The sequence below is a fragment of the Anomaloglossus baeobatrachus genome, chromosome 2 (genome assembly GCF_048569485.1).
Source record: "Anomaloglossus baeobatrachus isolate aAnoBae1 chromosome 2, aAnoBae1.hap1, whole genome shotgun sequence".
NCBI classification, from domain to species: Eukaryota; Metazoa; Chordata; class Amphibia; order Anura; family Aromobatidae; genus Anomaloglossus; species Anomaloglossus baeobatrachus.
The window spans coordinates 721,275,914-721,296,936 of record NC_134354.1 but is presented as its reverse complement, the minus strand read 5'-3'; the positions used below and the strand labels follow the sequence as shown (position 1 = coordinate 721,296,936).

At 41.5% G+C, this 21,023-nt stretch overlaps 1 protein-coding gene across 2 annotated transcripts in view; it reads left to right on the top strand.

The window, feature by feature from the left end:
- Positions 1 to 302: 302 nt before the first annotated feature.
- The window catches only part of RXFP2 (relaxin family peptide receptor 2), a 449,786-nt gene continuing 429,065 nt past the window's right edge, over positions 303 to 21,023 (top strand). For both annotated transcript variants that reach the window (XM_075337353.1, XM_075337352.1), the window contains exon 1: positions 303 to 678. In XM_075337353.1, the coding sequence (XP_075193468.1) occupies positions 624 to 678 (55 nt within the window). In that variant the 5' untranslated portion in view covers positions 303 to 623. The remainder of the gene's footprint in view (positions 679 to 21,023) is intronic.

The following is a 21,023-nucleotide window of genomic DNA, read 5'->3' as shown; positions in this document are numbered from 1 at the left end:
ACATAGCAGGGGCACATATATAAGATTATTTCAGCACAGGGACATTTTTTTTCAAACACATCCAATTGTGGAACTTAATATTATTCCAAGATCTATTGATTAAAATTAACTTTGTGGAAAAAAATCCCTTTAAAGCAGGTAATTTGGATTAGAAAAGGACACAAAAGATATGCAAGGAAATGGGAAACCCCATCAGTACACTTATTCTATATAGAGTATTTCCGACATCCTGAGATGATAGATGGCCAATTCTTAAGTCTGGCTTACAGCTAATAATACACGACTACCATGATGACAGCGTTATCTGTGGGCATGCTCGTTACCAGACGCAGATGTCTAACCCTTTATTTCCCTATACTCACTCGATGTACAATCAGTGGCTTAGAGTCTGATGTGTCGCTGTATTTTCCAGCACACAAAAGTCAGCCCTGGCTGTAATACACAGCGCAGTGTAATGAGCATCACTTTGCCAAGCAGGATCTCCTTCGGTAGCTGCGAGCTGTGCCATCTGAGCATGCTCTGCAATGTGAGAAGCTTGCACAGGGCTTCTCTGCCTCAGAGTAGCTTGTGAGATATCTTAAGAAAGCAGAAGAAGTACAAGTCCATCAGCCTTTTCTTACACCATGGTGGCTACTATGATCCTTCTCCTTCAGCTGGTCGTTTTTCTACACATTAAAGGTAAGACCCGTGCTGTGTCATTCTGGAATTTCTACTTGTCTGTATCTTCCTATGTGCAAATTACTCTTTTAATTCCTGGCGTGTGGGTGCCAGGTGAGGGGAATGCAACTCACTTAAAGGGCATGTCTGTGCATTCACTGAACAAGGGTGATTTCTCGTCTTCCTAACCTTTTCTTCCTTGTTCTTCCATTAATGCACCCATATAGAGATGTAGCAGAGTCTTTCAGTTTCTTTCGTGATAAAGGATTTTATCTTCAGTCGTTCGAAAACCACAATTAACCAAATGTCAACTACAGCTATGTAACACTGACTCATCTCTGCTACATCGGATTAAAATAACGGGTCAGTTCAGGATTTAAGGTCATTCCTGCGTCAATATCGTATTATGCAAAAGTTAAGACAATTGTGAGATGTATTTTTACGTCGAACCAATCGGTCCTGAATTATGGAATATTGATTAATTGTATTTTCAAGTGCAAAGTTCTCATCGTCCGATCATTAATTTTATGTAGCGTCATGTGGATGGCCGGTATGTGGCTAGGGAGTTGGTAACATTTGATCATTTGGTTTCTCAGGCCAATACATATGATTTAGTGTAAATATTTATGTTTTTTGAAATTTTGGGCTCATTTTTGATTTGTTCTGATAGATATGAATCTACATGTACAGAACGACAAGTAACGGTTGGTCCTCCTCGTCTTCATCCGCAGTGATGACCCTGGGTTGCCTTAACTCATTGTAGGTGGAAGTTTTGGGTTATGAGGTTATGAGGCTCGAATGAAGCAATGTCAAAGCTATACACTATATATATATACTGTATAGCTTTGACATTGCTTCATTCGAGCCTCATAACCTCATAACCCAAAACTATAATTATACATATACTGTGCATATATTAATAAAGAACCTAAGGATTGAGGTCTTATATTTTCATGGTAAATGTCTATGTGGTATGAATGAGTTAAGCTTCTTTGGTCATCTTGGATGAATAAGGACTCACATTGTTTTTACTTTTTAACTTTTTGAATGCCGCTTCTTTTTTTGTTGTTTATTCTTGTTGGATCTTTGTTGGCTATTGTTTTTGGAGGACTTTTGCACCCTTACTTGTGGAATTTTCTTTATTTTCTATTATTCATTTTAGATGAGATAGAGATGAGATGAGAGAGAAAGGAAAAACAAAAAAAAAATATTATCTTTTTTTCTCTGTGTTTTGCATTTATTTACTTTCATTATCATGTTTTTGTTTTGTTGTTTTTTTATGGATTTATAACTATAATTAATGAGAATTCTCTATGATGTGCACATTCATGATGGAAATCAAACTTTATTGAACAATTTAGATAAAAAAAACTTTAAATGTGATCTGTCCGTCTATATCATCACATTGTTTTTATATATTACCCCTGAGTCTGATAGAATGTCACCTTGGATAACGTTTTCCCGCTATAAATACGTTGACCTCAATGCCCGCACTTTTTCCTTACTCGCTAAATGTGTCAGATGAAGTATAAATGCATTGACAGAAGGAATAGAATACAGATGAATCCATCTAAGGTGGAGAGAGCACAAATCTGTCTTCCAGGACATACAGAACAGATTAGGTCCCTGCAGGACTCCGGCATCTGTACGAGGAATAATCGAAGCAGGGGAGAAGGGTTTCATGGCCAGAAAATGTGCAGGAGAGCAGACTTGTTCTGACAGATGCTTTGCAAGATTTGAATAATTGTATCTCGTTGCAAAAAAAACAGGACATTTCACGTGAATTATTCCACTAGATCCCAGATGTAAGATATGTGGGATAAATGCAGCTGGTTGCACATCCCAGACGACTTCTCAGCTGAGGTTATTGTAAATACTAAATACTTAACTATGATGTTTAAGAGGAAAAAATAAAAAAGAAGCTGAATATTGTAAGACTTAAGTCTGTCGAAAGTTCTGTAATAATGACATTTTCAATATATATATATATTAAAAAACAAAAAAAAGTGAGCCGGAGTATGAGTTGGTGTACATGTAACTTGTAAGCTCATGTTCACACTGGCCATAAGACAAAAAAAAACAAAAAAGAAAATAATATGAACATATACCCTGCTGTAACTAAATAAAAGCATAATGCATATAATTGAACATAAGGTACTTAGTAAACACTATTTTTGATCAAAAAAGTCTAAAGCCATCCCACCGCGACAAGGTGTACCCAATCGGGACAGTACCTACACTCTCTAATATTAAAACCTTACCATGTGTCAACAAACATCAATCTGAATAAGGGCAGAGAGTGGCTGGGTCCCAACTATAGGCAAGCAGCCATGGGAAGCTTCAGATGAAATGCCCTGCTCAGGGGACTTTTATTTACTATATGTTCATATTATTTACTTCTTAGTTTTTTTTTAGTATATATATATATATATATATATATATATATATATATATATATATATATATATATATAAATATATATATATATATATATATATAAATATAAATATATATATATAAATATTAAAAATGTTAACAATCTACTACTACATATATATATATATATATATATATATATATATATATATATATATAAAACTTCATAGGAATATATCTGAGGAGCATAAGTATTACTTATGCATTCAATATACATATTTCTCTGCATATATCCAGTGTATATAATGTATGTACATGTAAAGTTTCATCTCCCCAAATATTTTTATATATTTACGTAGATATTGCTAGATAGATCTAAACTATACGTCTCTATCTATCTATCATCTATTCAGTATATGTATATATATATACATGCAGTAATTAAAAAGTCTAAAAATTCGAGCTAGCTACTATCTATATATTATGTAGTAGGCAGTTCTATTTTTTTTTTTTACTGTTTAGCTACTACATATATGTTTATATATATTATATATATATATAGTAGATAAATACATCAATCGATTTTCATAGGAATATATTTGGAGAGATTATTACTTGTACATATATTATAAAAATATCTCCGTATATATCCAGTATATGTATAATGTGTGTACGTGTATTGTTAATGTTTTACCTCCTCAGATATTTTCCTGTGAATTCGACTCTAACACATTTCTTCGAAGTCTGACAATATATAATTTCATAACTTTAAATAACATTCTTGTTATTTAACAGTTTTCTCAATGAATATTATTTGGTGCTCTTACATCCTCCGCTCACATTAATAACACATCACACAGCTGTTTTAAGTTTTATTTCGTTCAGTCACTTTTTCTTTTTACAATATGTCCGGGTTGCATTGCTTGCTTGGCCATCCATTAACGTCGTACTTTATTTGCATAAAATGTAAATGTGTTTTTATTTAAAAAAAAAGAACGTCCAAGCAGCCCTAGTCTTCAGAAAGTGCACATGGGCAAATAAATCACTACTCTTTTTCATCTGAATCATCTGGAGTGATGCCAACATTTTTCTTACTTTTGCCTATATATACTGATCAGCCAGAACATTTCAATATAGTGATCACCCATAATATTGAAATGACCTGCTAATATTGTGTACCCCCACCACGCACACAGTCATTGCAGAAGTAGCTACGTCACAAGACCTTGGAAAGTGTTCTGTGTTATCTGGCACCAAGTTGTTAGCAGCAGATCTCTAAATCCTGTAGTTGTAATGTGAGTCCTCCATTATTCGACCTTTCAGCGTATCCCACAGATGCGCGGATTAAAATATAGGGAAAATGATAGAAGTCATTAACCTTAAGGTCTTTGCCATGTTCCTTACTCCATTCCTGAACAATTTGTGTAGCGTCACAGAGTGCAGTTGGCCAACACAATCAGATTATAGACCAGATTACTTCTTCCACTGCTTCAAGTCCCAGGTCTGGCACATGTGCTCATATTGGCACTTTGGGCAGTAGGTAGGGTTTACCATTGGCTCTCTAATTTATTTATGATTACTCAAACTCATACACAGCAAGACACTCTGTAATTTCTGTTTTCATACCGTAATGGAGCCAGTGATACCATTTTCAGCAATTTGATTTACAGTAGCTCTTCTTCAGGATCGGACCAGATTGGCGAGCTTTCACACTCCACTTGCGTAAATGACCCTTGTTTGCCTAAATCTTTATTATCAGTTAACCCCATTATCTTCATTGGACTTTTAGCAAATACTAACTGCTTCATACCAGGAATACCCCACAAAATGTAATGTTGAGAGATGGTGTAATCTTGTCATCTAGTCATCACAATTTGCTTCTGTCACGAGTCATGATTCTTACATTTTTCCTGATTTCAATGCATTAACTCTAATATGACTTTTTTGTTTGGTACCTAATATCTCACACATACATGCCACAATAAAGCCAGCTTTACACGCTGCAATGTATCTTACAATGTGTCGGCGGGGTCACGTCGTAAGTGACGCACATCCGGCATCGTAAGGTACATTGTAGTTTGTGACAGGTATGTGCGATTGCGATTGAACGAAAATCCGTTCATAGTATGCACGTCGTCCATTCCTCATGAATTGAATGTGAGGTTGTTCAATGTTCCCGAGGCAGCACACATTGCAGTGTGTGACACCCCGGGAACATTGAACAGATCTTACCTGTGTCCTGCGGCTCCCGGTCGGTAATGCGGAAGGAAAGAGGTGGGCGGGATGTTTACGTCCTGCTCATCTCCGCCCCTCCACTTCTATTGGCCGGCTGACGCGTGACGTCGATGTGACGCCGAACGTCCCTCCCACTCCAGGAAGTGGATGTTCGCCACCCACAGCGAGGTCGTATGGACGGGTAAGTGCGTGTGACGGAGTCAATCGTTTGTGCGGCACGTTCAACAAATTGAACGTGCCACACATATGATGGGGGCGTTGCAAATCGCATACGATATCGTATGTGAAATTGCAACGTGTAAAGCAGGCTTTACAGGTGCTATTATTAAAAGATATTCCACTTTATTTAATGGGAACTTTATTTTCAACTAAATTTGCGCAAGTCAACATAATATAGAATTCTAAGAAATGTTGCAATTTTTCTTGTAGAAAAATTGGCTTCTTTCTCCCTATATGAGCCACTTCTTCCTCCCCTGCTACCTCCATCATCTATACTTATCATCTACTCAAAATCTATCTCTTGCTTGACAACATAGACCACCACAGAGTGACGTTTTGAGTTATACCTCCTTTTATACTCTATAGCAGTGGAGAGGATATTTGGACAATTGTTCCATCATTTACAGGACATACAAAATTATCGACTTTAAAATGAACCTACTATATTTGGTCTAACATTTAATTAACTCTTCCTTAATATGATGGCTGGAGCTGCTTCTCTTTGGTGAGACATGTGATGTTAGGTGGTATTAATGATCTTGATACTCACAGCTGCTTTTCCAGATTTGCATCAGTCAGGAGCACAATTGACTCTTTGTGATGGTGTCACAAAGAACGGCACACACCAGTAACTTGTTCTATATTTCAATGCATGTCTCCTCAAAGTGGGATTCATCACTGCTTGCATAACGTTTATGAAACTGAAACAATGAGAGGTCTGTAGTATATATCACATAGGAGACACAGACTGCATTAAACATGATATAGGAGACACTGAGACTGCTGTATACATCACATAGGAGACATTGAGACTGCTGTATACATAACATAGGAAACATTGAGACTGCTATATACATCACATAGGAGACATTGAGACTGCTGTTTATATAGTCATGGCCGAAAGTGTTGGCACCCTTGATTTTGTTGAAGAAAATGAAGTATGTCTCCCAGAAAATAATTGCAATTATACATGTTTTGTTATGTACTTGTTTATTTTCTTTGTCTTTATTGGAAGAACACAAAAGGCAGGGGGAAAAAAAGGCATAATTGGGCATAATTTCACACAAAACCCTAAAAATGGACCACACAAAATTTTTGGAACGCTCAACTTAATATTTGGTTGCATAACCTTTGGAATAAATAACTGCAATCAATCATTTCCTATAACCATCAACAAGCTGCTTACACCTCTCAACTGGAATTTTAGATTCTTCTTTTGCAAACTGCTCCAGGTCTCTCATATTTGAAGGCGACTTCTCCCAACAGCAATTTTAAGATGTCTCGACAGATGTTCAATGGGATTTAAATCCGGACTCATTGCTGCCACTTCAGAACTTTCCAGCGCTTTGTCTCAATCGATTTCTGGGGGCTTCTTGAAATATGTTTGGGGTCATTGTCCTGCTGGAAGACCCATGACCTAGGACGCAAACCCAGCTTTCTAACACTGGGCACTACATTGCAACTGACAATCCTTTCATAATCTTCAGTTTTCATGATTCCTTGAACACAGTCAAGGCACTCAGTGCCAGAGGCAACAAAGCAACCCAAAACATATTTGAACCTTCACCATATTTGACTGTAGGCACTGTGTTCTTTTCTTTGTAGGCCTCATTCTGTTTTTGGTAAACAGTAGAATGATGTGCTTTACCAAAAAGCTTTACTTTGGTCTCATCAGTCCACAAGTCACTTTCCCAGAAGGATTTTGGCTTATTCACATACATTTTGACAAACTGTAGTCTAGCTTTTATATATATCTGTGTCAGTAGTGGGGTTCTCCTGGGTCTCTTGCCATAGCGTTTCATTTCATTCAAATGTTGACAGATAGTTTGCGCTGACACTGATGCACCCTGAACCTGCAGAACAGCTTGAATTTCTTTGCAACTTAATTGGGGTTGCTTATCCACCATTCGGACTATCCTGCATTGCAACCTTTCATCAATTTTTCTCTGCCATCCACGTCGGGAGATTAGCTACAGTGCCATGAGTTGTAAACTTCTATTATTATGTTGTGCACTGTGGACAAAGGAACATGAAGATTTCTGGAGAAGGACTTGTATCCTTGAGCTTGTTGATATCTTTCGACAATTTTGGATCTCATGTCTTCAGACAATTTCTCTTTCAGAGAATTTGGCAGCACATCCGACCAGCCTCACAACCACATATAACCACACCAGTCCAGGGCCTCCACATTCAGCATCTTCACCAATATTGTCTGAGACCAGAAACCCGGACAGCGGCTGCAACAATCAGTGCAAAACCAAAGAATTTCTGCACAAACTGTTAGAAACCATCTCAGGGAATCTCATTTATTTGCTCGTCGTCCTCATCGGGGTCTCCGTTTCATTGTAATTTGTCTTAGCAACCGCCTTGAGTGGGTAAATGTTGACATTAGACGGTGTCTGGTATGTTGTAGAGGTGTTCTCTTCATGGATGAATCCTGGTTTTCACTGTACAGGGCAGATGGCAGATTGGCAAATAGTAGTCACACCAGATACTGAATGGTTTTATGACCCCCCCCACAGTACTTTAAAACTGTGCATTTTAGAGTGGCTTGTTATTATGGTCAACCTAAGTCGCACCTGTGCAATAATCATGCTGTATAATCAGCATCTTGATGTCACACCTGTTAGGTGGATGGATTATCTCAGCAATAGATCAGAGCTCACTAACACAGACTAAAGGCCGCTTTACACGAAGCAACATCGCTAAAGCGATGTCGTTGGGGTAACAGACTTCGTGACGCACATCCGGCCTCATTAGCAATGTCGTTGCGTGTGAAACGTACGAGCGACCGCTAACGAGCAAAAATACTCACCTTATCGTTGCTCGTTGACACGCTCCTCCATCCCCAAATATCGTTGCTGCTGCAGGTACAATGTTGTTCGTCATTCCTGCGGCAGCACACATCATTATGTGTGACACCGCAGGAACAAGGAAGCTCACCTTACCTGTGGCTGCCGGCAATGAGGAAGAAAGGAGGTGGGCGGGATGTTCGGCCCGCTCATCTCCCCCTCTCCGCTTCTATTGGGCGGCCGCTTAGTGACGTCGCTGTGACGCCGAACGAACCGCCCCCTTAGAAAAGAGGCGGTTTGCTGGTCACAGCAACGTCGCTACGCAGGTAAGTAGTGTGACGGGTCCAAGCGATGTTGTGCACCACGGGCAGCGATTTGCCCGTGACGCACAACCGATGGGGGCAGGTACGCACGCTAGCGATCTCGCTAGCGTGATCGCAGCGTGTAAAGTGGCCTTAAGACAAATTTGGGAACCATATTTGAGAGAAAAAGGCCTTTTTTGTACAGAGAAAAAGTTTTAGATCTTTGAGTTCAGTTCATGAAAAATGGGAGCGGAAATAAAAGTGTTGTGTTTATATTTTTGTGTGTATGTATATAAATATATATATATATATATATATATATACATATATATATATATAGTACATATATATATATATACATATATACATATATTTATATACTGTATATACGATATATACTATATGTATATATATATATAATATGCAGTACTTCTTAAATTGTGGGGGGGGTGTTTATTATTTCTTTTAACTTTTTTAACCTAGCTCAAAATAGAGGGACGCCTAAACACTTATGGTATATTAAAATGAAAAAGTTGTGGAATGACTCTTGTCTGATAACATAATTGGACTTAAGGGGTACTTCTCACATAGCGAGATCGCTGCTGAGTCACGGTTTTTGTGACGCAGCAGTGACCTCATTAGCGATCTCGCTGTGTGTGACACTGAGCAGCGATCTGGCACCTGCTCTGAGATCGCTGCTCGGTACACACAGCGCTGGTTCATTTTTTAGTTGTTGCTCTCTCGCTGTTACACACAGCGATGTGTGCTTAACAGCGGGAGAGCAACAATCTGAATGTGCAGGGAGCAGGAGCCGGCCGGCGTCTTGCAGCCTGCGGTAAGCTGTAACCAAGGTAAATATTGGATAACCAGGGGAAGCCCTTTCCTTGGTTACCCGATATTTACCTTGGTTACCAGCGTCCGCAGCTCTTAAGCTGCCAGTGCCGGCTCCCTGCTCCCTGCACACGTAGCCGGAGTACACATCAGGTAAAATTAACCTGATGTGTACTCTGGCTAGGAATGCAGGGAGCCAGCGCTAAGCGGTGTGCGCTGGTAACCAAGGTAAATATCGGGTAACAAGCACTTGGTTACCCGATGTTTACCGTGGTTACCAGTGTCCGCAGCTTCCAGACGCCGGCTCCCTGCAAGCGCAGCATTGCTTCCATGTCGCCACTGGCTGGGGGCTGGTCACTGGTTGCTGGTGAGATCTGCCTGATTGACAGCTCACCAGCGACCATGTAGCGATGCAGCAGGGATCCTGACCAGGTCAGATCGCTGGTGGGATCGCTGCTGCGTCGCTAAAGTGTGACGGTACCCTAGATATACTTAACATGACGCTTGCTGGCTTTGAAGAGCTTTATTCAGATGTTCAATTTACAGCAAATGATTTATGTCGAAAAGTATGAAATGTTTCTGTTTTGCATGTGATTTGCATAGTTAGTATTCCTGCGGAGTTGCTTGGTTTTCTCTTGTGTTTCTGGAGTAACTTTGACATATATTGTACAGTTTACACAAAGGAAACACTTTCTTGTGATACATGTTGCGCTGTAGGACAGACGTGTTTTACCAGCTAATGGGACCATGATATGATCTAGTGGCATTCAAGTTGTGAAATTAAACAAAGTCTTCAGAGACTATTACTGCTGCGGCTGTTTAATTTTTAATGAGATATTAACCTGAGGAAAGTCACCGGAGGACTATATGACATTTTGCGTTTAAACACATGTGTGACGCTTGTTAGGGTAGAATCCCACACGGCAGCCGGCGCTGGTCAAGATGCTCTGCAGAGCGCTTCATAAAAATGATTAGAAATTCAGTGTAAACGGCTTCCTTTCCTTAATGGCTGCTTGATTTGTGCACAACCGCAATGCCATTAAAGATATGAAATCAATTTATACTGAATTTCAAATAATCCAGCTGAAAGCCACTGAGACGTCCATAAGACATCATATGGGCTTTCATCTTTCAGAGCATTTTAATATTTTATCTATATAAATATCTTCAAATCTATATTAGTGCCTCAAGTATTCACCTGACCTCGGGTTATATGATCCAAATTAACAGTATTAGGCTACGTGCACACACTGAAGATTTGGTGCATTAAACATGCATCTTCTGGCAGAGAAATGCACAAAAAAAACACATGGTGCGTTTTTGGTGCAATTTTTAATTAAGTCAATGGGTGGAAGCGCTAAAAATCGCAGGAGAAAACCCATCAACAATTGACATGCTGCAGTGTATTTTCTGCACCAAATCTCCAAGGAAAAAATAAGTAGCGTGCGCACAATACTTCAAGATTCTCATTGACTTTGCTGGCATAAGGATCGACATGCATTTGTTTTACCAAACTGCACCAAAAAATGCATCAAAAATGCATAAACAAATGCACCCAGCCTTACATGGATCTATGATGCTGTTGCTGTAGTTTGGGTCAGTAGACTCGCAATCCAGCTGAGACTTGTGACCGAAATACAGATGTTAAAATGTATCCTAAAGGGGTTGTCCAGTCTAAATCCACAAGACTGTAGTCGCTCTTTGTAACTGCAGACTTGTGAATCCTCACATCGCGCATACTGTGCACTTTGAGGATTTTCAGTTTTAGAGTCGGGAACAATAGTCACGTGGCCACGAGTATGTGATATGCAGACTCTAGGCCAAAATCTGACTATAGTGTGGTCAAGTGTATTGAGCGAGGCCGCACCCTTCTAGTCAGATTGTGGCTAGGAGTATTCATATTGCATACTCATGGCTATGTGACCATAGTTCCTGGTGCTGACACTGGAGAATCCTAACAGCGCACAGTGCATGCGATGTGAGTTCATGAACACTACATAGAAGTACTGCAGACCTTAGAGACTTTTGAGGACTCCTGTAATATATACCTGACATGATCCATTAGACTCCATATTACATCAAATTTATTTACCCTTAGAAGCTACACTTGTAGAAGGGAATATCTTTACAATATTGTGCTATACGGAGTCTCCATGTTACAAATCCTTAAAGGGTTGTTCTGAAGCACAAAATAATTTTTATCCTTAATGCCTATCTATTTAATGGCACAGTAATGTCACTTGCAAGGCAGCGCTGGTCTCTGCACACCGGGTATACTTTCAATACACACTGACAGTGCACTCTCCTACCAGCTCGTTACTTCTGATCAGAGCTAGTTCAGAGTGCACTGTCACTGTGCATATTGTACAATGGACAAGAAAGTGCATCTCACCCGATGCACAGCAAGAATAAATGTATTAAAGGCGGGGGTGCTCAATGCCCGTGTTAGTAAATGAACACAGGAGAAATAGACTGGGCATATATAGAGAGCACACCACCAAAGTATAACTGAACATTTTCTTTATTAATTACAAAAAGCACACAAAACACACTTTCAAACCATTTAAAATGCAAAGATTGCATAAATGTGGACAGCTACCTTCAAAATACAACCCTATGCTGGATAACAAGACAACATCTGCCGACCATCAAAAAGTTACATATAAACAAATGTACTTAAATAAAGGGAAGATGGTGCACAATGCAATATACCAGTAAGTAACCTGGGTGAAAAAATGAACATAACAAGGATACCATGAATAAGTTAATAAATGAATACCCTGACAATACCTCTAAATAAAGATGTAATCCAGCGCAAAAGGTTGCAAATACTTAGATCCACGTGATGCTGAAAAAATGCATATTACCAAATGGATGATAAATGATGCCGCCTGTACTAAAGACTTAGATGGAGCATGGGTGGCATAGTAATGGGTCTACAGGTAAGATGCGTATCGCCGCTATGCAGACGGCTTCATCAGGGAGACAAGAATCTACTGAGCTTCCATCAGAGATGACAACCCGCACATGCTCAGTAGAGCAGGTATGAACCCAGCCCCCGAAGGGTGTCACCGATAATGCTTCATTTCAGGGTGGGGGCAAAGGCTCTGGCAGTGACCGCAGCCTCTGATCCCTGATGATAACTCCTTTGAGTATCCCAGCATGCACAAGGATTATCAAAGTCTCATCATAAAATGAAGCAGTAAAAAACAATATAAAGTTGTTACATAGAATAGTGAGGGAAGGATAGGGATTTTTTTTTAATTAAAGTATATTATAAAATTGATTAGATTATGGTATTAAATAGATATGGATTTAGGATGAAAATTCATTTGTGTTTCGGACGACCAATATAAATCTGTCATTATTTTTTAAATAATTAAACCTATGGTATAACATTGACCTAACAAACAAAAGGAGAGTAAACTCTGAATTTCAGCTCACCAGTAAGATGGAAGTTCATGTAGATGGTGCACGGAAATATGTCTTGGCCATGACACTAGGAACAAAACACAAAGGATCAGCACGACATCTATGGTAAAAAGTTGTTCTTCTTTATTAATCCATGTTAAAAGGGTTAAAAATTTGGACAAGGGACGCGTTTCAGAATACGCTTCCTGACATTGACCTAGTATTCTTCACTGTTAGCAATGATTGAATCTGCCAAAGTTCAAATTTGTGGTGTATCTTTTTAGGTCTCTCCAAATCCCAGACCATAATAAACATAAAGTGAAAAAAATAATAAATTTCTTTAGCCCTCATATTGTTCACAATTCCCCACTTGTTCTGGTTCTCCATTCATTAACCAGTCTTTTTTTGCGGTGTGAAGAAAATTGACACCCAGTGAATAAAGACCGGAATGGGAATGACCTTGTATGAAAGGCCGAGGAGAGGCGAGTATTCAGATTTTTTTTTTTCATTATTATTAATAATAATGTCATGCTGTACAAAGGGCTAGTAAGACGTAGTACAGCATATTCCCCACTAGGTGGCAGCAGAGTAGTGAAGGAGAGACAAAGTCACACTGTAACAGAAAGGCAGCTGAAGTAAAGCAGAGTAACTTCAGCAGGCAGTTAACAGGCGAACCACCAGGGGGCAATAGAGTAGTCAAACAGTCAGGGTCTAGCCAGAAAAGTCAAGTCACTGCAAAGGGAGGATCAAAATAAAGTCAGAAAACAGAACCGCGTCGGAAGCCGGGAGATCAGGTATTCAGAGGGAAACACAGACAACAGACTGGAGGGGAAGTCAGGGACCGGGATAGGCAGACGAATGGGGGAGTGTACAAGTCAAAACACAGTAGCAGGGAGGCAGAACAGATCGGGAACACTCACCAGAGACAGTATACAAGCTGCAAGGCGGAAATATCACTGGCACTGACCCATGGGTAGAGAGGCAATATTTAGCATCCTGGCATCCAGAACGAGGCAAGGGAAGTTATCCACTGACATGACCAGGCCAGAGCTGGGTGTAACCACAGCAGGGAAAAGCCAGCCTGGATCATGACAGTTATTATTATTATTATTATTATTATTTTAACCCGTTCCTTGCCCTTTGAATCAAGCAATGGCCAATGTTTCGTGAAATTCAAGTAGAATTGTATACATCTCAGACTGTTTTGCTCACCCCCTACTTAGCATACTTCTCTATCAAACCTGTATCATGTAACTAATAGAGAAATATGACAGATGCGATGCCAGGATTTCAGATTTCTATGCTTCTTGCTGCTGCCTCCTCTGTTTTGGAGTCTGTAATCAGCCTATCTATTCTTAATGACAAATCATCATGATAATGCCTGTATCTGCACAGTGAATGGGAAGTGAGATTTTTAAGTCTTCAGTGCTGTAGTCAGGTCATATTGACCAGTGCTTCATATAAAAGAGAAAATATGAAATTTGCTTGTATTTGTGCCCTGAATGCTAACTGGAGAACACTGTAGAGAAAAAACAGTGACCTTCACTTCTGTTACCTCCATACTGTGCGTTCTGGAATTGATTGAGCTCAAGCGACCCTTTCAGTTACTCCATAAAAAGATTCTTATAACTAAAGGGTGCTTTACACACTACGACATCGCTAGCAATCTCGTTAGCGATGTGACACGCCAGATCGCATCTGCGATCTGGCGTGTCACATCGCTAACGAGATTGCTAGCGATGTCGCAGTGTGTAAAGCACCCTTAAAAGTAAAAGTGTGTAAAGCACCCTTAAGTATACCGGGTGTATGTAAGTTTGAACCAACCGGTATTTTTAGTCTCTGTTTTAATTTTGGATTTGCTACTGGCAGGATGTTTGGAATTACAAATAAGGACTTTATAGGTGTTAATTTTCTTCTTCCTTAATGACATTGAGCTAAAGTGCAGCCAAGATCAAACACTAGGGAAAATCAATTCCAGAATATCATCTATGGTTACTGAATTACCAAGAATTTTTGGCGTGGATGGGCAGTTGCTTTAACCCCCTCATTTTTATTTCTGTTTGCTCCCCTTCTTCCGAGAGCCATAACGCTTTTTATTTTTCTGTCAATATTGCCATGTGAGGGCTTGTTTTTATTGGGACAAGTTGTACTTTTAAATTAAACCATAAGTTTTACCATATAGTGCACTGGAAAATGGCCAAAAAATTCCAAGTGTGAAAAAATTGCAAAAAAAAGTGCGATTGCATAATTGTTTTGGGGACATTTTATTCACTGTGTTCACTATATAGTAAAATTGATGTGTTGTTGTGATGTCTCAGGTCAGTGCGCGTTCATAGACACCAAACATGTATAGGTTTACTTTTATCTAATGGGTTACAAAAAATTCAGAAATTTGTTAAAAAAAAAAGTGGCACACTTTTTGTCATTTCCGCGACCCATAGTGTTCTCATTTTTCAGGATATGGGGCTCAGTGATGGCTTATTTTTTGCGTTTCAAGCTGACGTTTTTAATGGTACTTTTTTTGCAGACTCTGCATTTTGTTCGCCTGTTATTGCATTTTGCGCAAAATTTGCAACCACCAAAAAACATAATTTTAGCGTTTGGAATATTTTGCCACTACGCCGCTTATCAATCAGATTAATTTATTTTATATTTTCATAGATTAGGCATTTCAAAATGCGGTGAAACCAAGTATGTGTATTTTTTTAACCTTTTCATTTTCAAATTGTCAATCGGACGTATGGGGGTGATTTGAACTTTTAGGTTTTTTTAGTTTTTTTAGTTTTTAAAAATTTTTTTCCACTTTTTTTATTTTACTAGTCCTTTTAGGGAACTAAAAGGATCAGCAGTTGGATCACTGATTAATTTCTCCTGATCAGAGCAGCATCGCTTTGATCAGGAGAAATGCTGCATTCTTGTAGCCTGCGCTTTGTCGGCTGTAACAGGAACTACATCATGATAGCAACAGGAATCATCACATGACCCTGTGCTATCATGGCAACCATCGTCTGTCTGTGATCGCATCACGGGCCTCCGATGGCAGCAGGGAAAGGCGCATTCCCCGCTGCAGTGCTTTAAATTGTGCTGTCATATTTTGACAGCATGATTTAAGGGGTTAACAGGTATGGGTGGATTGCGGATCCACTCACACCTGCGAGACACACATAAGTGCTTGTCAAGTGAGCAGACATGTGCAGGGATTACTACCGGCTCAGCGTAGCAGCCGGCGGTGATCACCCCTTCATATTTTAGGACATTCTGTTACGTCCTTGGTTGTGAAGGGGTTTAAATCCCTAAGCCCTGCAGACAGGCCTTACTGCTGTTTCAATGGTATCAGAGAGAGAGCAAGATAATTAGTGGTTATTCCACACTGCTGGTCAGTGGTGATGCTGTGAGTTACTCAAAAAAGGTGGTTTATTGATTCAACACGTTTCAAAGTTGCCTCGCTTCTTGAACTCACCTTTTTTGAACAACGCACAGCATCATCATTGACCGGCAGCGCAGAATAACCACCAATCATTACTCTCCCTTACTTATCGGCTCTTTGAGCCTATAGATCTGCAGCAGCGGCCATCTATATGCCTTTTTTCTTCCACCAAGGTGAACTCATATGATCATTTATATTCCTTTTTCTCAGCTAGAACCCATTGCAGTGTTTCTCCCTCCTATTAAAGGTGTTAGAAAGGAATTCTTTTGGGTTCCCTACCTCACCTTTGGTAAGTATGTTGTGGGCATTTGTTTGCACCCAAAATTTTAACTTTGCTAGGCATTAATCAAACATAATAAGGCAGAAGACAGGATCGACCTACTGTATACATAATGCTACTATTTGGACTCACTCACACTGATTTGGTGATGCACACAAAGGGGGTGCACAATCCTTAGTAGTCCGCAGCTAAATTTGAGTCCAATATACGTATGCATACAATAACGACACTGATCAAAGAGTCAATCAAAGCAGGCAAAAAAATTAAAAGTTTGTTTTAGGCTTCTGCCACACTCACGTGAAATTCACGCACGTGCCGAGAGACACGTATTTTCCCTGCGTGTTGCGTGCAGGTAAGTACGTGTCTCTGGTACGTGCGGGACACGTGTGTTCTACGTGTGCTATCCGCGATAGCACACGTAGAACCGGTAATTATTATACTCACCTGGTCCTTCCTGATGTCCGCGCTGCTGTCCGTGGTGCTGATCCTCGGTCTCCAGCCCTCCCGTCTCCCCGCTGCTGCTGCTGCCAGGCAGTGAAGTGAATATTCAATGAGAATAATGAGCGGCGGTCGGCAGCAAGAGGCAGCAGCGGCAGAGACAGGAGGGCTGGAGAAGGTGAGTTAATGTTTTTTTATTTTTCACTGACATGTGTGGTTTCTCCGGTGCGTGTCACACGGGACCGCATCCACACTACACCCGTGTGGTGCGGGTGCGGGCCGTGTGACACCCGTGCTGCGGGAGAAAACACTGACATGTCAGCGCTTTCAAAAAAGCACACACGTACAAACGCACACGGACACACGTTCCGTGTGGTTTTACGTGTGTGTGCCTGCTACAATAGGGTAGCATTGGTTAAAGTGTCTCCGTGCCGCCGGTACGTGTAAAAAATGACAAACACGTGCCGGCAGCACGGATGTGTGGCGCTAGCCTAAAGGAGTAAGTTGCTTTTATAGTGGTCACTTGGGTAAGATTTAGAATCCTTCCAAAGGGCGCAATTCTTTATCATATCATAAGTTTCAAGCAGTTCTAAGCATCAGACAAAAGGAAGTAAGGAAATAGGAGAGACATATTTCTTAACTCTTGTCATGTATTTTGGGTATCTTCATGTAATCATTTCCATAAGAACACCACCGTATAACTTGGAGGAGTATTATACGATATTTTATCAGATAGCCCTCGGACTAATGTTATACTGTTGGGCAGTGCCAATCACTGTTTATCTCATGCCAGAAAAAAAGCGCAGTATGCTGCGATTGGCAACATATATTGGACCCATTCAAGCCTACAGGTGCCTGGAAATCATCAGACTGCACTCGAATAACATCCGAGATTTTCACAGACTCACACAATGGAGAAGATGAAGAAATGTTGTTCTCCATCTTCTCTGACAGTTGCTGACACTGATCAAACTCTGAAGGCCGCTTTACATGCTGCGATATCGGTACCAATATCACTAGCGTGGTTACCCGCCCCCATTGGTTGTGCGAAACTGGCAAATCACTGCCCGTGGCGCACAACATCGCCCAGACCCATCACACTACTTACCGGCCTAGTGATGTCACTGTGACCGGCAAACCGCCTCCTTTCTAAGGGGGCGGCCCGTGTGGCGTCACAGCGACGTCACTAAGCGGCCGCCCAATAGAAGCGGAGAGGCGGAGATGAGCGGGACGTAACATCCCGCCCACCTCCTTCCTTCCTCATTGCGAGTGGGACGCAGGTAAGGTGAGGTTCCTCGTTCCTGCGGTGTCACACGGAGCGATGTGTGCTGCCGCAGGAATGACGAAGTACATCGTTACTGCAGCAGCAACAATATTCGAGAATGGACCCCCATATCACCGATGAGCGATTTTGCACATTTTTGCGACGATGCAAAATCGCTCATAGGTGTCACACGCAACAACATCGCTAAAGCGACCACATGTGCGTCACAAATTCCGTGACCCCAAAGAGATCGCTTAAGCGATGTCGTAGCGTGTAAAGCGGCCTTAAGGGGTACTTTGCACGCTGTGATATCGCTACTGTGATATCGTCGGGGTCAAATCGAAAGTGACGCACATCCGGCGCCGGTAACGACGTCGCAACATGTAAAGCCTAGATACGCTGATAAACGATTGCAAAAGCGTCAAAAATCGGTGATCTGTGTAGCGTCGGTCATTTTCATAACGTCGCCCCAATAGGAGATACGATGTTGTTCCTCATTCCTGCGGCAGCATACATCGCTGTGTGTGAAGCCGCAGGAGCGAGGAACATCTCCTTACCTGACTCCACCGGCAATGAGGAATGAAGGAGGTGGGAGGGATGTTTACGTCCCGCTCATCTCCGCCCCTCCGCTTCTATTGTCCGCCTGCCGTGTGACGTTGCTGTGACGCCGCACGACCCGCCCCCTTAGGAAGTAGGTGGGTCGCCGGCCAGAGCGACATCGCAGGGCAGGTAAGTGCAAGTGAAGCTGCCATAGCGATAATGTTCTCTACGGCAGCTATCACAAAATATTGCATGTGCGACGGGGGCGGGTACTATCGCGCTCGGCATCGCTAGCCGATGCTAGCGATGTCGCAATGTGCAAAGTACCCCTAAATCAGATTTGATCATAGGGTAATTGCCATAATTAATTTGATTGATAAATACTCAAAAGATTTTATAATTCTACATCTTTATTGAATGGGCCCAATATTCTGCACTTCAGATTATACAAATTTAACAGAAACTTGTAAAAGAAAATGTAAAATGTTGGAGATTCTCTCCTAATACAGAAATGTTTTTAAGAAGATGTAAAAGACATTTATTACAGACGTAGACAGTTTAGGACTAGAGTAGTCATATTTTCATTTCTATAAACCATTCTGCAATTTCAGATACTTCTGCCAGGATAATATCTGTCAGACGGGACTATTTTTTACCTCTGAAGTTTAAAAAAAATATAATGTATCATCAGTCTGTTTTATTTTTATTTTTTTTGTTTTTTTTCAAAATTAAATGAATAACAAATTACGTGATTAACATGATTAATATTCTGAATATGCTCAATAATATATTCTTTAAGCAGATAGAGTCCACATGCCAACTTACATACAAAAGCAGCAAAATGATGATTTCATGTAATTGCATGCCATTCATCTACAGCCTGTAGTGAGATTACAAGGTAGAAGAGATGAGCAGATCGATCCTCGGAGCATCGAAGCCATGACAAATTTCCTTAAATCAGCCATTTCATGCCAAATTCGATAAATCTACAATAAGATTAGTGGTTCTCAAATAATAAAAACCTGCTCCATTTCACACATGCTGCACACTCAGTGAGTGCAGTAATAACGACATGGCAGCGTGGGTTTCCGTATAATGCCCTGCAGCAAACTGATCCCATGGTGTAGCACAACCAATCAGGGGGCTTTCAGAAGCAATATAAAACATAAGGACTGGCTAAGGAATGACACTTTATGCCAGTATTGTGTAGGTGTAAGGATGAGGAAGAGGACGAACCACCAGGATTTTATATATAAACTAAAGCCAGTGCTATACTGGCTCTATCATGCTGATGTCGCGGGCGGAGGGGACGCGCTCGCCACGCTCAGGTCCGGGGCTTCTGCTGCTGCTGCTCGGTGGCTCGAGCGGTGGACCGGACCTGGGGACTCGAGCAGCGCTCCTCACTCGTGAGTGAAATGGGGATGGTATGTTTAGGGAGATTGTTCATGACGCTACCCACGGGTCGTGTTGATAATGGTACCACCGCTGCTGGTAACGGGGATCCCGGGAGAGATGGTAGAGTGCAGCAGAGATGTTGTCCCCTCCGTGGGCAGGGGTTGGTGATCCCGGGGCCCGATGGTGTAACAGGGAGGCCGGATGGCTGGGGTGCAGGGACTGCGCGGCGCGGTGCCAGACGGCACTGGTGTACTCACTCAGACAATCACTGACAGAGTCGTAGGTAAACCAAAACGGCCAGATGGACGGGTCCCGCAGCCGGCTGCAGTGTTGTTGTTGTGCTCTCCCCGGACGGCTGATCGTGGCTGTCTTTCCCTGCACCTTTGAGAATGTTCTTGACTCCTGTGGTTGCCCACCGGTAGTCCGCTCCCCAGCGTATAGGTGCCGTAGGAGCCCGTTTTGCCCGCAGGAGCTGGCCCTTGGATCTCTAGCCTGTGGCGGTGGCTGTATGTCCTCTCTGGGTGGACGGTTGCCTTCAATCGGGACTTAGTAGTTGGGAAACCCCTGGGGTTCCTGTCACATTCGGATTTGACTATTGATGGCGGCTCCAAGCCTGGTCGGGGTCCGATGGCCCTGCCTGTGTGCTTAGCTTCACTCCGTTCCCCGGTCCGGTACCGGCAGGCCGACGCCTGACCCCGTTCCTTACGGCTCTGTGGAGTTCCACCAACTCCTGCAGACGGCCACCACGATCTGCCAACCTTGCTGTCAGTGTCTGGGCTCCAACCCAGACACCTCAAGTGTTCACTCCTCTCACTTTCACCTCCAAGACTAAACTGACACTTTTCCCGCCTCCAGG